The 19,866-nt window shown below is 47.3% G+C and overlaps 1 protein-coding gene across 2 annotated transcripts; it reads right to left on the reverse strand.

Annotated features, from left to right (window-relative positions):
• Positions 1-362: 362 nt before the first annotated feature.
• LOC129025123 (proline-rich protein HaeIII subfamily 1-like) lies at positions 363-19,527 on the reverse strand. Of its 2 annotated transcripts, XM_054473505.2 has the most exons (3): positions 19,444-19,527; positions 18,117-19,158; positions 363-1,629 (listed from the first exon to the last, which is right to left on the reverse strand). In XM_054473505.2, exon 2 carries the CDS (start codon positions 19,024-19,026, stop codon positions 18,403-18,405), a length of 624 nt encoding a protein of 207 aa, XP_054329480.1. In that variant the 5' UTR covers positions 19,027-19,158; positions 19,444-19,527; the 3' UTR covers positions 363-1,629; positions 18,117-18,402. The 2 variants fall into 2 exon arrangements, with proteins under 2 accessions (XP_054329480.1, XP_054329479.1); XM_054473504.2 differs by having other exon boundaries at positions 18,117-19,504.
• Between the last annotated feature and the right edge of the window lie 339 nt (positions 19,528-19,866).

Genomic DNA, 19,866 nt, shown 5'->3' on the forward strand with positions numbered 1-19,866 from the left:
AAACCCTATCTCTACTAAAAATACAAAAAATTAGCCAGGCATGGTGGCGGCCACCTGTAATCCCAGCTACTTGGGAGGCTGAGGCAGGAGAATTGCTTGAACCCGGGAGGCGGAGGTTGTGGTGAGCTGAGATCATGCCACTGTACTCCAGCCTGGATGACAGAGTGAGACTCCGTATAATAATAATAATAATAATGACCAACAGCAAACTGTGCCAACATCAGCTGATAAATTCGTGTCCACCCATGCTCCTCTGCAGGGCCAGTGAATACTCTGTCTGTTATCCAAGTGCTGCCAAGCTAATGGTATACGGGCTAGGGTTCTATTTTCACAATGACACAAAGAGCTATACCTGAGCCATGTGGTTTCAAAAAATATTTTATTTTCTGGAATAGCCATAATATCTCAGCTCTGTCTTTATGCCCTCTCTCCACATGGAGGAGGCAGAAGCTATGACAACACTGAGGTGCCACATATCACACCTGCAAAACAGAATAATGGGAGCGTTTAGGAGACTGTAGAAAATGCTCACCAGGGTGCATACAGACAGGATGGGGGCTGGGCATCGCTGGGCTGCTGCTGTCTGTCAAGGACATTCAGAGAGATATACATGTCCCCTGGTGCAGGGCCCGCCTCGATCTTCATCTCTTCACTCTCATGTGTTAAATGAAGCAGAGGAAAAACAGCAGAGAGTCCTTCGCGGCTGCTGGACTAGGCAATGCAACTCTCACAAGTGATAAGATTGAGAATGTGCCTTACACATCCCGTAGGTCTGGTGGTCACGAATGCGAGATTTGCTTCTAGAAATTTTTGGGACTCTTGTTTCATGTGCAAAGTGTCTAGTCTGTATCTGTAGGGCGATGCTGTTCTTCCAAGACATGATTTTTCCTTTTTACAACAGACAGGATAGGAATATTTGGGGTCACTTGGCAACAATGATGATGGGGAATCCTTTGTGTCTCTTCCCTGGAGCATTTGCTCTGCACACAGAAGGAAGCCACTTGCACTGGATGGAGTCTGTATGAAGCTGGCAGCATGGATTGCATTGGAGAGTTAAGTAGAGCAAGGCCCCCCAGTTGCACCTACTCTAACGACAGTATAATCTGAAGCTGATTTGTCCTCTGGACGTCTCTAGCCAGTAATAAGAGTAAATAGTTCCACTGGGCTTCCCTTGGGCATGGGAACCCCTGTGAATTCCGACTCTGCACAAGAGCAAGGCAGACGAAAACTTCACAACAGAATGGGCCAGGCAAGGGGGCAGAGATGGCTGGATGGGACCACAAGGATGGAATGGAGGTTACAGATGCCAGCATGGCCCCAGAGGTGACACTGCCCATGAGTCCTGGTTGCCCAGTGATGGCTTGGCAGAATGAGTGACGGGCGGGGAAGATGGCCTTTATCCTTATTGACAGTCATCTCACCCTTCACTCCTGCAGTGCAGCTGGGCTGACATGCTGGTGGACGGTCTTCAGAGAAGGGCCAAGCAGTGACCTTCAGAGATCCATCCCTCCACACTGGAGTCCTGGCCTATTGGTAGCTTATGAGGGGGATGCTCTTACACCTCCCTGGCTTGCACCTGGCATGCAGGCAAACTGAAGACTCCACAGCCACTCCATCACTTTAAGGGCCCTAAGCAGATGCAAACAGAAGGAAAAAAAAAGAGTAAGAAAAAAAAAATCAATGGTGATCTGATGAAGCGTTACCCCCAACCGCCGCCTCCTGCTCTCTTTAGAGACAGGGTCTGGCTCTGTTACCCAAGCTGGAGTGCAGAGATGCAATCACAGCTGACTGTAATCTCAAACCCTTGCACTTTTTAATTTTTTTTAGAGATGGGGCCTGGCTCTGTTGCTTAGGCTGGAGCACAGTGGTGCAACCATAGCTGACTGTCATCTTAAACGCCTGGGCTTAAGCAATTCTTTTATCTCAGTCTCCTGAGTAGTTAATGCTACAAGTGTGTGCCACCAAGCAGATAATTTTTAATTTTTTTTTTTGTCTCATTAAGTTTCCCAGGCTGGTCTTGAACTCTTGGACTCAAGTAATCCTTCTACCTTAGCCTCCCAAAGTGCTGTGCTGACAGGCATGAGCCACGGCATCCAGCCAGTACATCTCTTTAATGCTACTGAGAAGTCATTTCACCCAGCACTTTGGTTCCTAGTATCATGTTCAAAAAAAAAAGAACCAGGGCTCTCTGGAATAATGGTTAATTCTAAGAATGGAGCTTGGGTGATACAGATATGCCTGGACCATCTTGTAGTACAAGAAAATAAGAAAATACTCAAATACACAAAAAAATGGGGGTGTGAAAGATAAGCAAAAGCCAACATGAAAGAGCTCCTGGTGCTCAAAGCTGGAACAATTTGGGCAATAAAATAAAATAATATTAGATGGTAACCCAAAGCAATCAATTATTGAATAAAAACATAAATGAAGGAGGAGATACAAATCCCCTAGGCAGAAGAGTCCCATCCAAATAATTGATGTAGATGTTTTATTCTCAAAAAGGTGAAACATAACTCCCCACTCCTTTAAGTGTGGGTTGCATGTAGAGACTTCCTTTCAAAGAGCATGGTCAGGGAGATCAATAACTTTTCAGTGGAGAAATCTGACAAACACCACCTCAGACGTGATCAAGGCCAACGTCAACAATGGTAGGTCAGGCTGACAGTATGTACCTTGATATGACTCTTCATCTCTGCTGTCATCCTCCCCAAAGCCAACCACCCTAGTCTCACCACAAGAAAAGTTGCAGACAAATCCCGACAGAGGGACCGCTTGACAAAATACCTGACCCGTTGTCCTCAAGACAATGTTTCTCGTATAGTCTGCAGCACCGTGAGCCAAATAAACCTCTTTTCTTTATAAATCACTCAGCTCAGTTACTCCTCTATAGCAATACAAAATGGACTATTACACAAGCCACATCCAAGTGCCATTTGTGGCAAGGGGCCCTTGTATGGTCTGCAGGCCTTGCTTTGGATGACCTTGAAGTAAGGTCTTGTATTTGACTCTTGAACAGTCTGCAGAACCGTGAGCCAAATAAATATCGTTTTAATAAATAAACCCATACAAGAATCATGTACAAGACCTTGCTTCGAGGTCATGAAAAACAAGGCAAGTCTGAGAAACTGTCACAGCCAAGAGGAGACATGACTCAATGTAATGTGGGTTCTGGATGAGATCCTGGGACAGAAAGAGGACATCAGGAGGAAAGTAGTGAAGTCCAGTAAACGGAAGAGTTTAGATTACAAAGGGTGCGGGGTGGGGGGTGGGGGGTGGGCAGGAGACCCTAACAAGTACCTGCATAACTAGCATTTTTCCTTTTTTTTTTGAGATGGAATCTCGCTCCGTTGCCCTGGCTGGAGTGCAGTGGTGTGATCTCGGCTCACTGCAACCTCCACCTCCCGGGTTCAAGTGATTCTCCTGCCTCAGCCTCCCGAGTAGCTGGGACTACAGGTGCCCACTACCACGCCTGGCTAATTTTTTGCATTTTTAGTAGAGACGGGGTTTCATCATGTTAGCCAGGATGGTCTCGATCTCCTGACCTCATGAGCCGCCCGCCTTGGCCTCCCAAAGTGCTGGGATTACAGGCCTAAGCCATTGTGCCTGGCCGCATTTTTCCATTTATAGATTACTTTTATTCTGCATATAGTAGAACCAAATGGAAGTCAAGACACAAGCATCTGGGGTGCTGGAGCCTGAGAAGACCTGTCTGGAGCTTGACAGAAATTCTGAATCCCCACTCACTGTCAGTCTACCCAGAAAGACAATGACCCAATAAAGAAACAGACTTTAGTCCTGTGTGAATTTGCTCGGGCTGTGTGCGGGGAGGCCCCTCCATCAGGGCTAGTTCTGGCTAAATACCATATGTAGAAAACTACCAGATGGTTGAGAGTGAAGATGAGAGAAGAGCCAGGGAGGGAAGAGATGTTTTCTTCAGGGCCAGGGGAGAGAAATTCCATAAAAACAGCATAGGGTTAGCTGGAAGACAAAATGAGACTTGTGCTATCCAGACTGGGGGCACCAGCCACAGATGGCATTTGGATGTGGTCTCTTAGTCCATTTTGTATTGCTATAAAGGAATACCCCAGGCTGGGTGACTTATTAAAGAAAAGGGGTGTATTAGGCTTACCGTTCTGCAAACTGTATAAGAAGCAAGCATGGTGTTGGCATCTGCTCAGCTTCTGGTGAGGCCTCAGAAAGCTTTTACTCATGGAGGAAGGCAAGGGGAACCAGAGTGTCACATGATGAAAGAGGGAGCAAGAGAGAGAGGAGGAGGAGCCAGGCTCTTTTTAACAATCAGCTCTTGCATGAACTGATACTGTGAGAACTCACACATTACCATGAGGATGGCACCAAGTCATTCATGAGGAATCTGTTCCTGTGACCAAAACACCTCCTGCCAGGCCTCACCTCCAACACTGGGGATGCTATTTTAACAGGAGATTCGGGAGGGACAAACACCCAAAGGATGTCAGTTCATTTGAATTGAGCTGTGCTGTAAGTGTACAATAGACACTGGATTTGAAGACTTGGTGTGAAAAAAGAATGTGCGCTATCTCACTTATAACTATACATGCAATTCTAATATATTCTAAATAGCTATATATACTATTCTAAATCTACTCTAAATAACTACATATACTATTCTAAATAATTCTAAATAACTACATATACAACTCTAAATCTATTCTAAATAATTCTAAATAAAGATATATACAACTCTAAATCTATTCTAAATAACTACATATACAATTCTAAATCTATTCTAAATAACTATATACATAAAATTATAAATATATTCTAAATAACTATATACACAATTCTAAATAATTATACCTATATATACAATTCTAAATATATTCACACATGTATTTTTAAAATATAAATTTGAAATAAATTATGTGTATATGTATACAATTATTTTATATACTTATAAAATATATTCATTTATGACATTTATAAATATATGTTTATATAGAAATATATCGTTTTTTTTTCTTTTGGACACTGAGTTTCACTCTTGTTGCCCAGGCTGGAGTGCAGCGGCGTGATCTCGGCCCACTGCAACCTCTGCCTCCCGGGTTCAAGCGATTCTCCTGCCTCAGCCTCCCAAGTAGCTGGGATTACAAGCATGCACCACCACGCTCGGCTAATTGTATTTTTAGTACAGATGGGGTTTCTCCATGTTGATCAGGCTGGCCGCAAACTCCCGACCTCAGGTGATCTGCCCACTTTGGCCTCCCAAAGTGCTGGGATTACAGGCATAAGTCACCATGCCTGGCCAGAAATATATCTTAATAAAATGTGTACATATTTTACATTTAAAAAATAAATAAAATATAAATTTATATATTTATATAAATATACATTTTGAAATGAGACTATTTTATATAGTGATAAAATAAATATCTTATATATAAATATATTGTAATAAAATTTGTACAAATTTAATAAACTGAAAAATATACATAAGCTATAAATTTGTTTATGTAAATATAAATATATACATGTTGAAATGAGACTATTTGATATAGTGATTAAATATATGAAAATATATTTTAATAAAATTTGTATATATTTGATTTTAAAAATACATAAACTGTAAATTTATATATTTATGTAAATATAGAAATATGCATACATGTTAAAATGACACTATTTAGTGTCATTAAATACCATATTTATTATTAAATACCATATTTGCATACATTTTTAATAAAATTTGTACAAATTTAATAAATTTAAAAACATACATGAAATATAAATTCATATATTTATGTAAATATAAATATATATACCCGTTAAAAGGAGACTGTTTCAATATAGTGATTAAACATATTATTAAAATTGATTTCACCATTTTCATTTTACTCCTTTGTTAATGTGTTTAACAAAGAGTTTTCAATTGCTTATGTGGATCATATTGTATTTCTTTTTTTTTTTTTTTTCAGACCGAGTCTCACTCTGTCGCCCAGGCTGGAGTGCAATGGCGCCATCTTGGCTCACTGCAACCTCTGACTCCTGGGTTCAAGCAATTCTCCTGCCTCAGCCTCCTGAGTAGCTGGGATTACAGGCGCCCGCCACCACGCCTGGCCGATTTTTGTATTTTAAGTAGAGTAGGGGGTTTCACCGTGTTGGCCAGGCTGGTCTCGAACTCCTGACCCCAAGTGATCCACCCACCTTGGCCTCCCAAAGTGCTGGGATTACAGGTGTGAGACACCGTGCCCAGCCTATATTTTATTTCTGATGGGTAGAGTTGTTCCAGACCCTGAAAACCTGGGGCATCCAAGGAAAATACAGAAACAGGGCTCCGGGTACCACAGTGGAGTACTAGGTGGGGCTGTAGCCACATAGCTGTGTTCCCCAGAGGCCCCCAAAAGCCCCATGATCTCCAGGGACACCAGGCAGGGCAGGCTGCTACTCCACCTCTCACCCCTTTGAACTCCAGTCCCTCCACCTTTCACAGTGGCATAAAGACTCTTCCCAATTAGGATGACCCAAACGTCTGGGTCAAGGAAGATCCAGTGCCCCAGGGACCCGTCCTTGCTCCAGGCAAATCAGTTGGAGCAACTTGGAAGTGACTAGTTATTTATTCTGAGCACTTGGGACGAAGCTTGGGGGTATAGGGAATTCCTTGATACCTTCTCAAAGAATTCAAAGCCTACTGAAAAGGGCTTTCCTTCACTTGAGTATCTCAAACGTTCAGCTGGGAACGCCATCTACCACCTCCTGAATCGCTGCTGTTGGTAAGAGAATGGGTTGATCCCCACAAATTATCATGATGTTCACATTTGCTAGCCCCAGGAACCAGCCGCATCCAATTCAGCTTTTGCAAGGAAGCTAATTCCTGTCTGTCTTTTCCCCAGCTGTAACTCTATAAATCTTATCTTTAAGAATGGGTGGGGGCTGGCCGAGGTGGCTCACGTCTGTAATCCCAGCACTTTGGGAGGCTGAGGCAGATGGATCACTTGAGGTCAGCAGTTCGAGACCAGCCTGGCCAACAGGGTGAAACCCCGTCTCTACTAAAAATACAAAAATTAGCTGGGCGTGGTGGCATGCACCTGTAGTCCCAGCTACTCGGTAGGCTGAGGCAGGAGAATTGCTTGAACCCGGGAGGCGGAGGTTGCAGTAAGCTGAGATCACGCCACTGCACTCCAGCCTGGGCAACAGAGCTAGATTCCATCTCAAAACAAAGAACAAGCAAACAAACAAAAAGAATGGGTAGGTCTCCACCCGTTACTGTGTCTTTCCACGAGACTGACGCCCAACAGGGCTGAGTCAGATGGCCAAGAAGCTGGGGTAACTTGAGAGGCACAGAGAGTACTCTTTCGGCTGGCCTTAGAGTTGGGGTTGCCACCTTCACAAAAGCATCCCTGGCTTGCTTTCAGACACAGAGATTCCGGGAGGCCCCAGGAAAACCCGAAAATACTGCAAGAGGTGTAAACATATCCACTCATGCTGTCTTGTTGAATGCCAACATGGCTCCAGGGAGCAGGAAGAAGGGCCAGAGGAAACAACACACAGGATGATGGGTTTGCTTTTGACCTGCACTAATTATGTTCCAGGTATGGCACCGCTTTCAGAGTCAGTTTCCAGATGTGCAATTTTAGTATACAAGAACCTTTATCAGCCCCTTTCTCTGTTTATTCATGAATCCTTGAGGCAGAGGTCCAACATGGAGAATCATGGTGCTCAATGAGTGGTGGACCTTGGCCAGGTGACCTGGGCCTAAGGCAGCATGTCTATCGAGGGATGATCATGTTACTTACCTGCCAAACTTATGTGTGGATAAGGTGTTGTCATAAGGTGGGTTCCCCAGACACAGAGACTGAGGTTGGGATTCAAAGACATAGAGCATTTGCAGAGGGAGGGAGGGAAGCCCGTTTAAAAAGGCACTAAGCTGGCCAGGGGTGGTGGCTCACGCCTGTAATCTCCACACTTTGGGAGGCTGAGGCAGGTGGATCATGAGGTCAAAAGATCAAGACCATCCTGGCCAACATAGTGAAACCTCATCTCTACTAAAAATACAAAAATTAACTATGTGTGGCGGCGTGCACCTGTAGTCCCAGCTACTCGGGAGGCTGAGGCAGGAGAATCACCTGAACCCGGGAGGCGGAGGTTGCAGTGAGCCGAGATCGCGCCACTGCACTTCAGCCTGGCGACAGAGCGAGACTCCATCTAAAAAAAAAAAAAAGACACTGAGGCATGATTTGGTCTCAGGACATATCTCAAACCTGGTCAACAGCAGGCTCTGGAATACAAATTGGGCTGCAGAATTTGCTGCCTTTGGGCATGGAATTATGTGTGTGTGTGTGTGTGTGTGTGTGTGTGTGTGCACATATGTATGTGTGCATGCATGATCTCACGTGCTGTGGCTTCCTCTACCTGAAATGAATCTTCGCCTTAGCGTTATCTGGATAACTGTATCTTGACCTTCAGGGCTACACCAAGCATCACGATGCCTTAAACATCTCCTCCCAAGCCCACCTGGGTTCTTCCTCCATGTTCCTGTAGCACAGAGACTCTGAGATCTGTCTGCCAGGTGTTTTATGGCACGTGGCCCGGACTTCTGTTATATCTTGGACCAAAATGTACCACAATTATCAAATAACCTTGCCATCTCCCCAGCTGGGAATTTACACTCAGAGAGCAGGAACCAGGTTTGTCCAGTATTATAACTGCTGGTACATAAGAGCCAGGAAAGGTTTGTTAAATGAGTGTTTCAGGCTAAATTGTGTCTCTTCGAAATGCCTGTGTTGAAACCTTAGCCCTCATTGTGATGGTGTTTGGAGATAAGGCCTTTGAAGAGGTAATTATGTGAAAATTATGTCATTAGGGTAGGGCCTGATCCAATAGGACTGGTGCCCTTATAAGAAGAGGAGACGAGGACACAGACACACACAGAGGGATGACCCTGTGAGTACACAGGGAGAAGATGGTGTCTAGAAGCCCAGGAGAGAGGCCTTAGGAGGAGCCAACCCTGCCGACACCTGGATCTCAGACCTCCAGCCTCCAGGCCTCCGGGAGAATCAATGTCCCTTGTTTAAGCTTCCAAGTTTGTGGTCCTTTGTTATGGCAGCCTTAGCAAACTAATACAATGAATGAATCAAACAGCACATATATTACAATTCTAGTTGTGCTATCCAATAGAATAGCCACCAGCCACCTGTGGCTGTTTATGTTTAAATCAATATAGCTCAATAAAAATAAATATTCAAGCCTTGAATGAAACCATACTCAATAGCCACTTGTGGTTGGTGGTTCCAACGTTGCAGTTGTCTTCCTCCTCAAGAGTTGTGTTCTTGGTTGAATTCATCTCCCCTGCCCCTGAGGAAAGCACCCATTGTCTCTCTGCACTTCTGAAGGTTTACTGCCCCACCATCTGTCCCCAGATGGAGAACCCTTGCAGGATGCAAGGGGATATTGAAATGATGTTTGCACTGGGCAGGATGGCTCAGGCCTGTAATCCCAGCACTTGAAGGCCAAGGCGGGTGGGTCACCTAAGGTCAGGAGTTTGAGACCAGCCTGGCCAATATGGCAAAACCCCGTCTCTACTAAAAATACAAAATTAAGCCAGGTGCAGTGGCACATGCCTGTAATCCTAGCTACTCGGGAGGCTGAGGCAGGAGAATCACTTGAACCCCGGAGGCAGAGGTTGCAGTGAGCCGAGATTGTGCTATTGCACTCCAGCCTGGGCAACAGAGTGAGCCCGTCTCAAAAAAAAAAATAAAATAAAATAAATTAAAAATAAAAAAAGAAAAAGAAAAAGAAATGATGTTTGCAGTGGTTAGGGTGGCTCACACCTGTAATCTCAGCACTTTGGGAGGCTGAAGCAGGAGGCTCGGTTGAGCCCAGGAGTTTGAGAACAGCCTGGGCAACATGGCAAAACCCCATGTCTACAAAAAAATACAAAAATTAGCCTGGCGTGGTGTTACATGCCTGTAGTCCCAGCTCCTCAGGAGGCTGAGGTGAGAGAATCACCTGTAGTCCCAGCTACTCAAGAGGCTGAGGCAGGAGAATTGCTTGAACCAGATCTCAGCTCACTGCAACCTCCACCTCCTGTGTTCAAGTGATTCTCCTGCCTCAGTCTCCTGAGTAGCTGGGAGTACAGTTTCCTGCCACCACATCCAGCTAATTTTTTTTTTTTTTTTTTAGTAGAGACAGGGTTTCACCGTGTTGGCCAGGCTGGCCTCGAACTCCTGAAATTCAAGTGATCCCGCCTGCCTTGGCCTCCTCAAAGTTTTTTTCTTAAGCATCTTTTTTAGATGCCTTTATTCTCATATTTCTGTTTGCCTCTACTATTTTATTCACTTAGATAGTTTTTTGTTTGTTTGTTTTGTCTTTTGTGGTCTTGACATTTTTGCTGATGGTAGGAAAGATCCAATTTCCATGTTATTTTAATTCCCGTTAGACTTGTCCATTGGTGTCATGCTAAAAGACGAGATACTAAATAAAATTGGCTGGGAGCAGTGGCTCATGCCTGTAATCCCAGCACTTTGGGAGGCCAAGGCAGGCGGATCACCTGAGGTCAGGATTTCGAGACCAGCCTGGCCAAAATAGTGAAACCCCATCTCTACTAAAAATACAAAAATTAGCTGGGTGTGGTGGTGGGTGCCTATAGTCCCAGCTACTCAGGAGGCTGAGGCAGGAGCATCGCTTGAACCCGGGAGGTGGAGGTTACAGTGAGCCGAGATCTCGCCACATCCAGCCTGGGCAACAGAGCAAGACTCCGTCTCCAAAAAAAAAAAAAAAAGAAAATCATATTTAATTCACTTAGCTTTCATCGTAATTACAGTCACACTTCACAGACATGGGAATTAGGGAGCAATGAAGAGTAATGCAGCAATGCCTTGTGTTCAGACCACCATTAATGGGTAGGCTTTGGGGATACTTTGCTTTTCTCTTTCACTAATGATGTCTGTCCATTTTCCCTGAGGATCTTTCCGTGAGCCTTCTGTGTGGTGGGCTCACTTACAACCTGAATCACTGCATTCACGCCAACAGTACCAACCCATAGGTATGCTTAGTCATCTGATGACTCAGAGACAGGGGGTAAGCGGATGAAATGGAAGGATGAGTCTGGTCAGATGGTAAGAGATAGTACAATGACATGAAAAATAGCCACTGCTGACCGCTGGCAACCTGGCCTTGAGATCCCTAGTGGACAGTTATTTATTTACTATTTATTTATTTTGAGACAGGGTTCCACTCTGTCGCCCAGGCTGGAGTGCAGTGGCACAGTCTTGGCTCATTGCAACTTCTGCCTCCTGGGTTCAAGCAATTCTCCCACCTTAGCCTCCCAAGTAGCTTGGATTACAGGTGTGCACTACCACACCTGGCTAATTTTTGTATTCTTGGTAGAGACGGGGTTTCGCCATGTTGGCCAGGCTGGTCTCAAACTCCTGACCTCAAGTGATCCTCCAGCCTGGGCCTCCCAAAGTGCTGGGATTGCAGGCGTGAGACACCGCGCCCGACCATGGACAGGTTTTTGAGCGCATAATTACAGACAGTCTTCACCTTCCCCAGAGGGAAACATAACAGCCTATCCCAAGGTTTCATAATAAAAGCGTAAAATTGTCATAAACCCACAGTAGGTGTTCAATAAATGCATACATCTTGCTCCCCCACCCGAAAAATCCTAGTTAGGAGGTGACCGAGGAGAGATTACAACACAAATTGCACCTGAGGTTTTGCACACGAGTGAGTTTGATCCCTTTCCTCCAGAAGGCCGGCTACTCATTCAAAGGGCCCAGTTTGCTTCAAACTATTTTTGGAACTGTTTCAGAATTGCCTCCAAGCGCCTGTCTAGACCTTACCTTACACTGGCGCTATTTTGAGCTAAAAGCCATATTGATTAAATTGGCTTCTAAAGTTATCCCCCAGACTTGGCGCTGAAGGAGGCTTAGGTATTTCCAAAAATCCTAGCCTCTGCCTGGAAGGCTCCCTAGCTAAGGATGCAAGACAAGGACCAAGGACAACATTTCTTGAAAGATCCTGCCTCTGGGGATAGTTTCGGAAAGGAAGCGCTCAGGTTTGTGAGACAGCAGCAGGGCCCTGGGACCTTTCTCCGATGGGGGAATATCCCCCTCTAGGTCAGCACGCCCCATCACAGCACTGCATCGACTGTAGGTACCTCCAAAGTCACCCTTTCTATTTCACTCATGTTTCCCTTGAATTTACACTTTACATGTTGCTAGACCAAATCGGCAGAGGGGAAAAAATAACTCGTGGAAACATGATCTTTTTAGAAATGGCATTACTCAGAAAGCACAGCAGGGGTTTGGCTTATGGTACGGTGTTGTTTTCCTGCTTTGAGGCGCTGTTACAGATTCTTCTTCCCACTGTACAGCTTCCCGGCCTGACGCGCTGCCTTGGGAAGTGCGTGAAAGTGAACGCAGCCTCCTCTTCCTCTTAGGAGTCCTCCGTTTCGTGTATCTTACATCCTGAAAGGACCCAGCTCTCTGAGTCAGGCCGCGGCACTGCCCCTCCTAGCTCCAAATCTACATCTATTTCCTACTTCACTTTCTAAGTGGGATTTAGCTTGACACTGTGGAGCTCGGAGTATCACAGAGCTAATATGTAAGACCCAGGCTGGTCTTTCCTTCTCTGTCGGCACCTTGGAATTCTCTATTATCTTTCAGCCTGCCTCTCCGCTCTCCCTACTTTTTTTTTACAGACATCTGCAATGCAGGCAAGTTCCAATATGAACATCTGTGGAACAGAGCCTGAGAAGAGGAGATATAAAAGGATCTTAATTTTAGGTTGAAGGAGGAGAAGAATGGTTAAGGAGTGTCTCAATAACCTGAGCCACATCCTCAGGCTCCATCTTCATTAACTGAGAACAGCTTTGAAAACAACAGTGAGATTTTCAACTCAATTCTTTTTCCCACAGGTCACTTATCTTGAATTCCAAAATGTTTACTTCTGCTAAAGAACCTTGTTTTTTTTCCTTTTTTTTTTTTTTTTGAGACAGAGTCCTACTCTGTCACCCAGGCTGGAGTGCAATGGCATGATCTTGGCTCACTGCAACCTCTGCCTCCCAGGTTCAAGTAATTCTCCTGCCTCAGCCTCCCAAGTAGCTGGGACTACAGGCATGTGTCACCATGTCCGGCAAATTTTGTATTTTTAGTAGAGACAGGGTTTCGCCATGGTGGCCAGGCTGGTCTTGAACTCCTGACCTCAGGTGATCCACCCACATTGGCCTCCCAAAGTGCTGGGATTACAGGCATGTGTCACCACGCCCAGCCTAGAGTGAGATTTTCAACCCAATTCTTTTTCCCCCATGTCACTTATCTTGAATTCCAAAATATTTACTTCTGCTAAATAATCTTTTTTTTTTCAGTGATATAAATTTGGAAGGTATGTAAATATTCTTATCGAGTGTGAAGTCCTATGACCCAAACACTTGCGTATTCGTCTCTCCTCCCCGCTACACTTCCCTTGGGGAAGTACACACAAGGCAAACAAACACCTCTGACCACTTCTGAGGCAGCCTGTTCTTTTTTTTTTTTCTTTCTTTCTTTTTTTTTGAGATGGAGTCTCACTCTGTCGCCCAGGCTGGGGTGCAGTGGCGCCATCTCGGCTCACTGCAACCCCCACCTCCAGGGTTCACGCGATTTTTCTGCCTCAGCTTCCTGAGTAGCTGGGATTACAGATATGCGCCACCATGCCTGGCTGATTTTTGTATTTCAGTAGAAATGGGGTTTCACCGTGTTGGCCAGGCTGGTCTGGAACTCCTAACCTCAGGTGATCTGCCCACCTCGGCCTCCCAAAGTGCTGGGATTACAGTCATGAGCCACTGTGCCCACCCTGTCCTTAATGATCAGCTTGAGAAAATTCTCTCTCATCTAGTTGACCACATCCCCCTCTCGTCACTGCCACCAACTGTCCCTCATTATGGTGTCTAGATGTTTTGTCTTGCTACATCTCAAGCTTCATTACAGATCGAATTTACCCTCTTCCCTCAACTCTTCTTGCACAGAAGCTGAGGTTTCCAGGAGGCCCTCTCTGCCCCTTGGGGGACCTTCCCCTTAAGTTTGGAAGCTGCCAAAACCATATAAGGGAGATTTTAGGAGGGTCTTCACACTATATGGGATCCCAAGAAAAATGCATTTAGGGCCACTTTTTCAGCAGCTTCGCTTTAAGGTTCATTTTTTTTTTTTTAAGACTCATAAAAATCTTTACAGTTTGGAACACATAAAATATATTGGCTGGACGCGGTGGCTCACACCTGTAATCCCAGCACTTTGGGAGGCCGAGGTGGGTGGATCACTTGAGGTCAGGAGTTCGAAACCAGCCTGGCCAACATGATGAAATGCTGCCTCTACTAAAAAGTCCAAAAATTAGCTGGGCATGGTGGCTCAGGCCTGTAGTCCGAGCTACTCGGGAGGCTGAGGCATGAGAATTGCTTGAGCCCAGAAGATGGAGGTTGCAGAGAGCCAAGATTGCACCATTGCACTCCAGCCTGGGTGACAGAGCCAGACTCTGTCTTAAAAAAAAAAAAAATACATAAAAAGTTTTAAAAATGGAAACCTGTGTGAGCAGTGTGTAGAAATAGATAATTAGCAGTTATTCTGTAATCAATTTTTTAAAAACTTTAAAGAGAATGATTAATTTTAAACCCTAGAGTTGCAAGTAGAAATATAATTTAAAACTTTTGTGTAATATCACTGCAATGGATGTGAGATTTTACACACACACCCCCCCCATAAACACACATGTGTGCCACAGGTCCGTTGGTAAAAGCTTGGTTACTGATGATTGAGTTTTTTCTTTTATTCTTGGGGAAGTTACATAACCTGTTTTTTTCCAATCTTATTTTTCTATTCTGTGTAATTGGGATACTAATTATATTCATGTTGCTGTCAGGAGGGTAAAATACAATGTATATAATATTATTTTTACTCCAGATCTGGTGTTTAGTAAAACACTCAGCAACTATTAGGTGTAATTGTTATTTAGAGGAAACCATAGGTCTTTTGACAGTAATCATAGCCACCCTTGCATGTGTGGGTTGTCCATAGAAAATTACGATAATAGTGCAGAGGTTTCTGTCTCATCATGCTTTTCCCAGCTTCACTGAGATTGTCCTTTTTTCCAGTCAGGGCTTATCTTTCTAGGTTCCAGGAAAGCATCCTGAGTGATCATGCTGCTGTTTGAATACTCATATCTTCTTTAGGTGTGAAATACCCAAACAGGCCAGGAGCAGTGGCTCACACCTGTCATCCCAGCACTTTGGGAGGCTGAGGTGGGAGGATCACGAGGTTAGGAGTTTGAGACCAGCCTGGCCAACATGGGTGAAACCCCATCTCTACTAAAAATACAAAAATGAGCCAGGCATGGTGGCATGTGCCGGTAATCCCAGCTACTCAGGAGGCTGAGGCAGGAGAATCGCTTGAACCTGGGAGGTAGAGGTTGCAGTGAGCCGAGACTGCGCCACTGCACTCCAGCCTGGGTGATGGAGCAAGACTCCATCTCAGAAAAAAAAAAAAAGAAAGAAAAGAAAAAAAGAAAGAAAAGAAATACCCAAATGGTCACCATGATCTAAGGACTCCCTTGGAGAACTGATGGATGTCAGTGTGTACTGATGGACATAAAACAGGACCACAGAGAAGAGTCACACTTGTAGAAAGAAATGCCCCCCAATCTCTAGCCAAAAGCTCCAAGTGGGAGTCTATGTCACTTCCAGTGACAACTCTGCACTGACTCACTGCATGACCTTGGGCAAGAAGCACTTCTACCTGCCTTGGTTTGTGTACCTGAAACAGGGATGTTAGCACCAACCTGGCATCTTCCCAGGACAGTGGCGTAGATTTGGAGGAACACCACACGGGAAGGTCTTTTGTAGATCACACAGGAGGCTACACAGACACGAGTTACTGCGATTTCCTTTTGTCTAAAGGTTTCTTTCTGGTTCTAGCCTTGTCTCTCTGGGGGAAGGAGACTATCTGTGATGGGGATGAGGGTTCTTTTCCAAGAGCATTAATTAGCTGTTCACTTTGTGACTTTGTGAGCACCCTACCATTTGAATTCTGAATCCCTGCGTTTTGTTCTCATTTGGTGATGAGCCTTTCAGCAGACATGGTAGAGACTATTAAGTAGGAATTTTAATGCAATCGTTCATAGAATCAATATGTAGATGGCTAGTTTCTAATTTATGAGAAGGCATTCTCTGGGAAATTGAATAAACAGTGCTCTATTGGAATACGGAAATTTTATATAAGAAAAATAATCCGAGAGAGGCTGAGAATGTACAAGCTCTAAGGAATCACCAGATGTGAACAGGACTTCAGCTATCATGTTTAGGGTGAGCTTGGTTAGTGGCTCACATCTAGTTTCAGCTGCAACTGTATTTTCATATCATTCCCAGACAAGCCCCACTAGTGACTGACTCCACAATCCTGTTTCTTCCCAAACCCTCACCTGAGAAACAGGCTTCTTGGATTAAATCTTCCTTTTTCTATTCAACTAGCCCGTTGGGTTTGTGCTTGGCATAATTTTGGATCCCCTGGGTGGGATGTGCTTGCGTGAAGCTCCAGTAGCCTTTTCCTCTGTGCCGGGAATAATTTGCAAAGCGTCCCATTTTGGATTTTCATAATCAAGCTTCTACTCTGTTTCTTTTCAGTTAATTTAATACCTGGAGCACACGCAGTACTTCAAAAATATTGGTCCGTTCTGGCGTCAGAGAGTCTTTTCGGACTGAGCTGTAAAAATCGTACATTTGGGTATGTGACCTGGGAGTTGGGGGGTCAGGCTGAGGAGAGGCAACAAATTCCAGAGACAAACTTGGCATCTTGGGAGATGTAATACACGTACCCAGCCACAGAGTCCCATGAGAATGTATTTTAATGGAGAATGTGGGGGGACTTTGAAAATGTTTTCATTTTCTCAAATCATATCTGTTATCCTGAAAGTGGTGTCTCTTCCCCCTAATGCCTCCCTGCCCCAACCCCGCCAACCCTTTGCAGACACTGGCATCTGTGGACATGAGTTAGGTGCTGCAGTACCACTCACTGTGTCAACTACAGTGTGTGGAAAACAGACACACACAGAGTCACATTCACACTCACACCCTAACCATCCCAAATCAGACATTTGCAGTCCCACTGGATTTCCAAAGATTCCCGGGACAAGCAATCTATAGATTATCCTGGGACCAAAAAAAAAAAAAATTCCTAGGATTTTTAGTTTCCTTAACCCTTAAGTGGCTGGAAACTGTTAATCAGAGAGGAATGAACGAACATAAATAACACCAAGCCCAGCTCCGTCTGATCAGAAGTGAGCCCCCAAACAGCTTCTGTCTGCCCTGATTACCAAAGGAAGCCATGCCCACGCATAAATTGGCAGTCTATTTAAACTGGGTGTTTTTCCTCACAGTTTTTTTTTTTCCCAGAGAAATATTCAAAGGGAGGCATTTTTGTGGCTAAGAAGATATTTATTTAAGTCACAGATTGCTTCACCTTCCCAAACTTGCCCGGCACACTTGGTGTAGGGCAAAGCCTCATCCTTGTCACATCTGTCCCTCTCCCTTCTGGAGCAGGGGCCAGAGGACTTTGGAGGACACCTACTCCCCCCACCCCCAAGGCTTCGGCTTCCCTGGGGGCGCTTGGCAGTGTGAGAAAGGCAAACCGCCTTCCGACCTGGTTGAAATTTTGTTTCCCATTGCTCCCTAGAAGTGTCCCTTGGCCGTGGATAACGCTCACTCGGTTCCTAGCCTCGCGCTCTCCGTGTTTGTCCATGGAGGTTATAGGAGACTTGAGTGCGGGGTCCCCACCGCCGGAGCAGAGGGCTGGGGACCCGATAGCGCCTGGTGTGCCATAGCGCAGCGGACCCACCCGAGAGCCCGCGTTCTGCTGCATCGGTGGCGGCCACAGGCGGGAGCGCCTATGCTCCTCGGACCCAAGGCGCCCAGGGGGTGGGTGGGACGGACCTGGAGGGGGCACGGGGGGGCCTGCGCCCACCTCTCTGCACACGCATCTGCCGCTTCCCGTGCCCCATGGGGGAGCCCTGGGCTCCGTGAATCCTTCGGTTCAGTCCCGCGTTCAGATTCCGCGCCCTCCCCGAAGTTGGGGCTCCCCAACCGTGGCCCCCCAAAGCGCCCGCACGAGCGCACTCACCCGCTCTCCCCGGTGCGTCCCTGAAGGTCAAGGCCAGGAGGCGGTGGAGGTGCAGGGCGCGCGGTGGGGCCCGGAGTAGGGGGCGCGGGCGTCGAGCTGGGGGGCACCGCGGGACGGCTCAGTCCCCATGGCCCTGGCGCTGGGGGCGCCCCCCGCGTGGCGACCCCGGGGGTCCGCGGCGCTCAGATGCCGTGGTCACAGTCCACATCGCGGCAGATGTACCAGAGGATCACGTAGAGGATGAGGAGGATGGCGAAGATGAAGAGGGCCACCAGGATCGCCTTGGTCACCGGCGAGATGAGAGACTGCATGGCCCCAGCGGGGCGCGCGGGAGGGCGGGGGGCGCGCGGGGGCGCGGGGCGCGGCGCTCACGACCCCCGAGCGCGCCCGGAGCCCCGCGCCAGCCCCGCGCCGCATCCGCAATGCTCCGTGCCCGGGACGGACGCTGCCTGGGTGGCTGCTCGGCGGCGGCGGTGGTGGCAGTGGTGGCTGCTCGGAGGCCGGCGCGCTCGGATGCAGGCGGCTGCGCGCGGGGCTCCCACCGCCCGGGTCCCCCCAGCTGCTGGCGCTCACCGGGCCCGGTGGCCGCTGGGCTGGGCGGGGGACCCGGGGGGCCCGGGGGGTGGCCGGGAGGAGGGGGCGGCGGCCATGGGGGAGAGCCGGAGGAAGGCGGCGCGCCGGGCAAGTCCCCCGAAAACTTGGGGCGGAGGCGGCGCGGTGACAGGTGGAAACGCCAGCCCCGCGGGCAGCAGCGCGCAGCCGTCCACTGGCGGCGGGGGGCGCGGGGGCGCGGGAGGGAGGCGCGGGGGCGAGCGCGCGGGGAGGGGCTGCGGCACTGGGCGGGGGGCCTCCCTTTGCAGATGGGGAGGGTGGGGGGAGAGCAGGCGTCCCCCACTGCGCGCCTTTCCATCACCTCTCCCACCTCTCTGATTTTGCCGGCCCCCTCTCTCCAGCGCAGCGGTGGATGTCTCTCTCGTCCAGGTCTTGCATCTCACCCCTTCTTTGGGAGTCCCCTTTCTTTCCTCTTTCCCTCACTCTCACCCTGCAACCCGGTATGGGTGAGCTGCGATATTCTCATCAAAGAATGAAGGTGCTCATGGAGAGAAGTTGCCCCTTCTCTCTCCCTCTCTCTCTCTCTCTCTCTCTGTCTCTTGTACAGGGAAGGGGGTTTCAAGTTGGAACTAACTCATTGCTGACACCAAGCAGGATGGGCCCAGGCGGGAAAAAAGCACACACCCTTGCCCAGAGTCACAGCTTACATAAGGGGAAGGGGGAGACTGGGTTCTGTGATGAAGGGGTGAGGCAGACGCCTTGGTGTGAGACTCACAGTCCTGTGATAAAGGGGCGATGCACACAGACGCCTTCCTCCACCCCACGTTTGTCTCTTACTCTTTGTGGCTTAGCCCTGGGGAATGGAGAGACAGGCGTTGTGGCACGTGGGTGCACACACATTTTTTCCTGAAGTGTGAGCTGTGTTTAGGGCTGATGTCTGGTGGAGACACGAACAGGTCAGGGCACAGCACAGAAGGCCGAAGGAGCCCAAATTCTTGGGAAAGGAGGTGGTTCCTCCCTAGCTGGGCATCCTGAATACTCTCTTTAAGGGAGGGAGGGAGCTGGGGGTGTTGGACAGGGGCATAGGGCTTGCACCAGGAATCCATGACATGGAAGAACAGGGACCACCCAGTTTCCCAGCAAATACACAATTCGGGCCTTTCATACCCTAATTTTTGTCTCCGCTACCTGTGGCCCC

Source organism: Pongo pygmaeus, chromosome Y, assembly GCF_028885625.2.
Source record: "Pongo pygmaeus isolate AG05252 chromosome Y, NHGRI_mPonPyg2-v2.0_pri, whole genome shotgun sequence".
NCBI lineage: Eukaryota > Metazoa > Chordata > Mammalia > Primates > Hominidae > Pongo > Pongo pygmaeus.

What these genes read in the sequence shown, in the direction of transcription:
- LOC129025123 (XM_054473505.2), bottom strand. Translation starts at nt 19,026, where the DNA reads ATGGAAAGGCGCGCAGTGGGGGACGCCTGCTCTCCCCCCACCCTCCCC.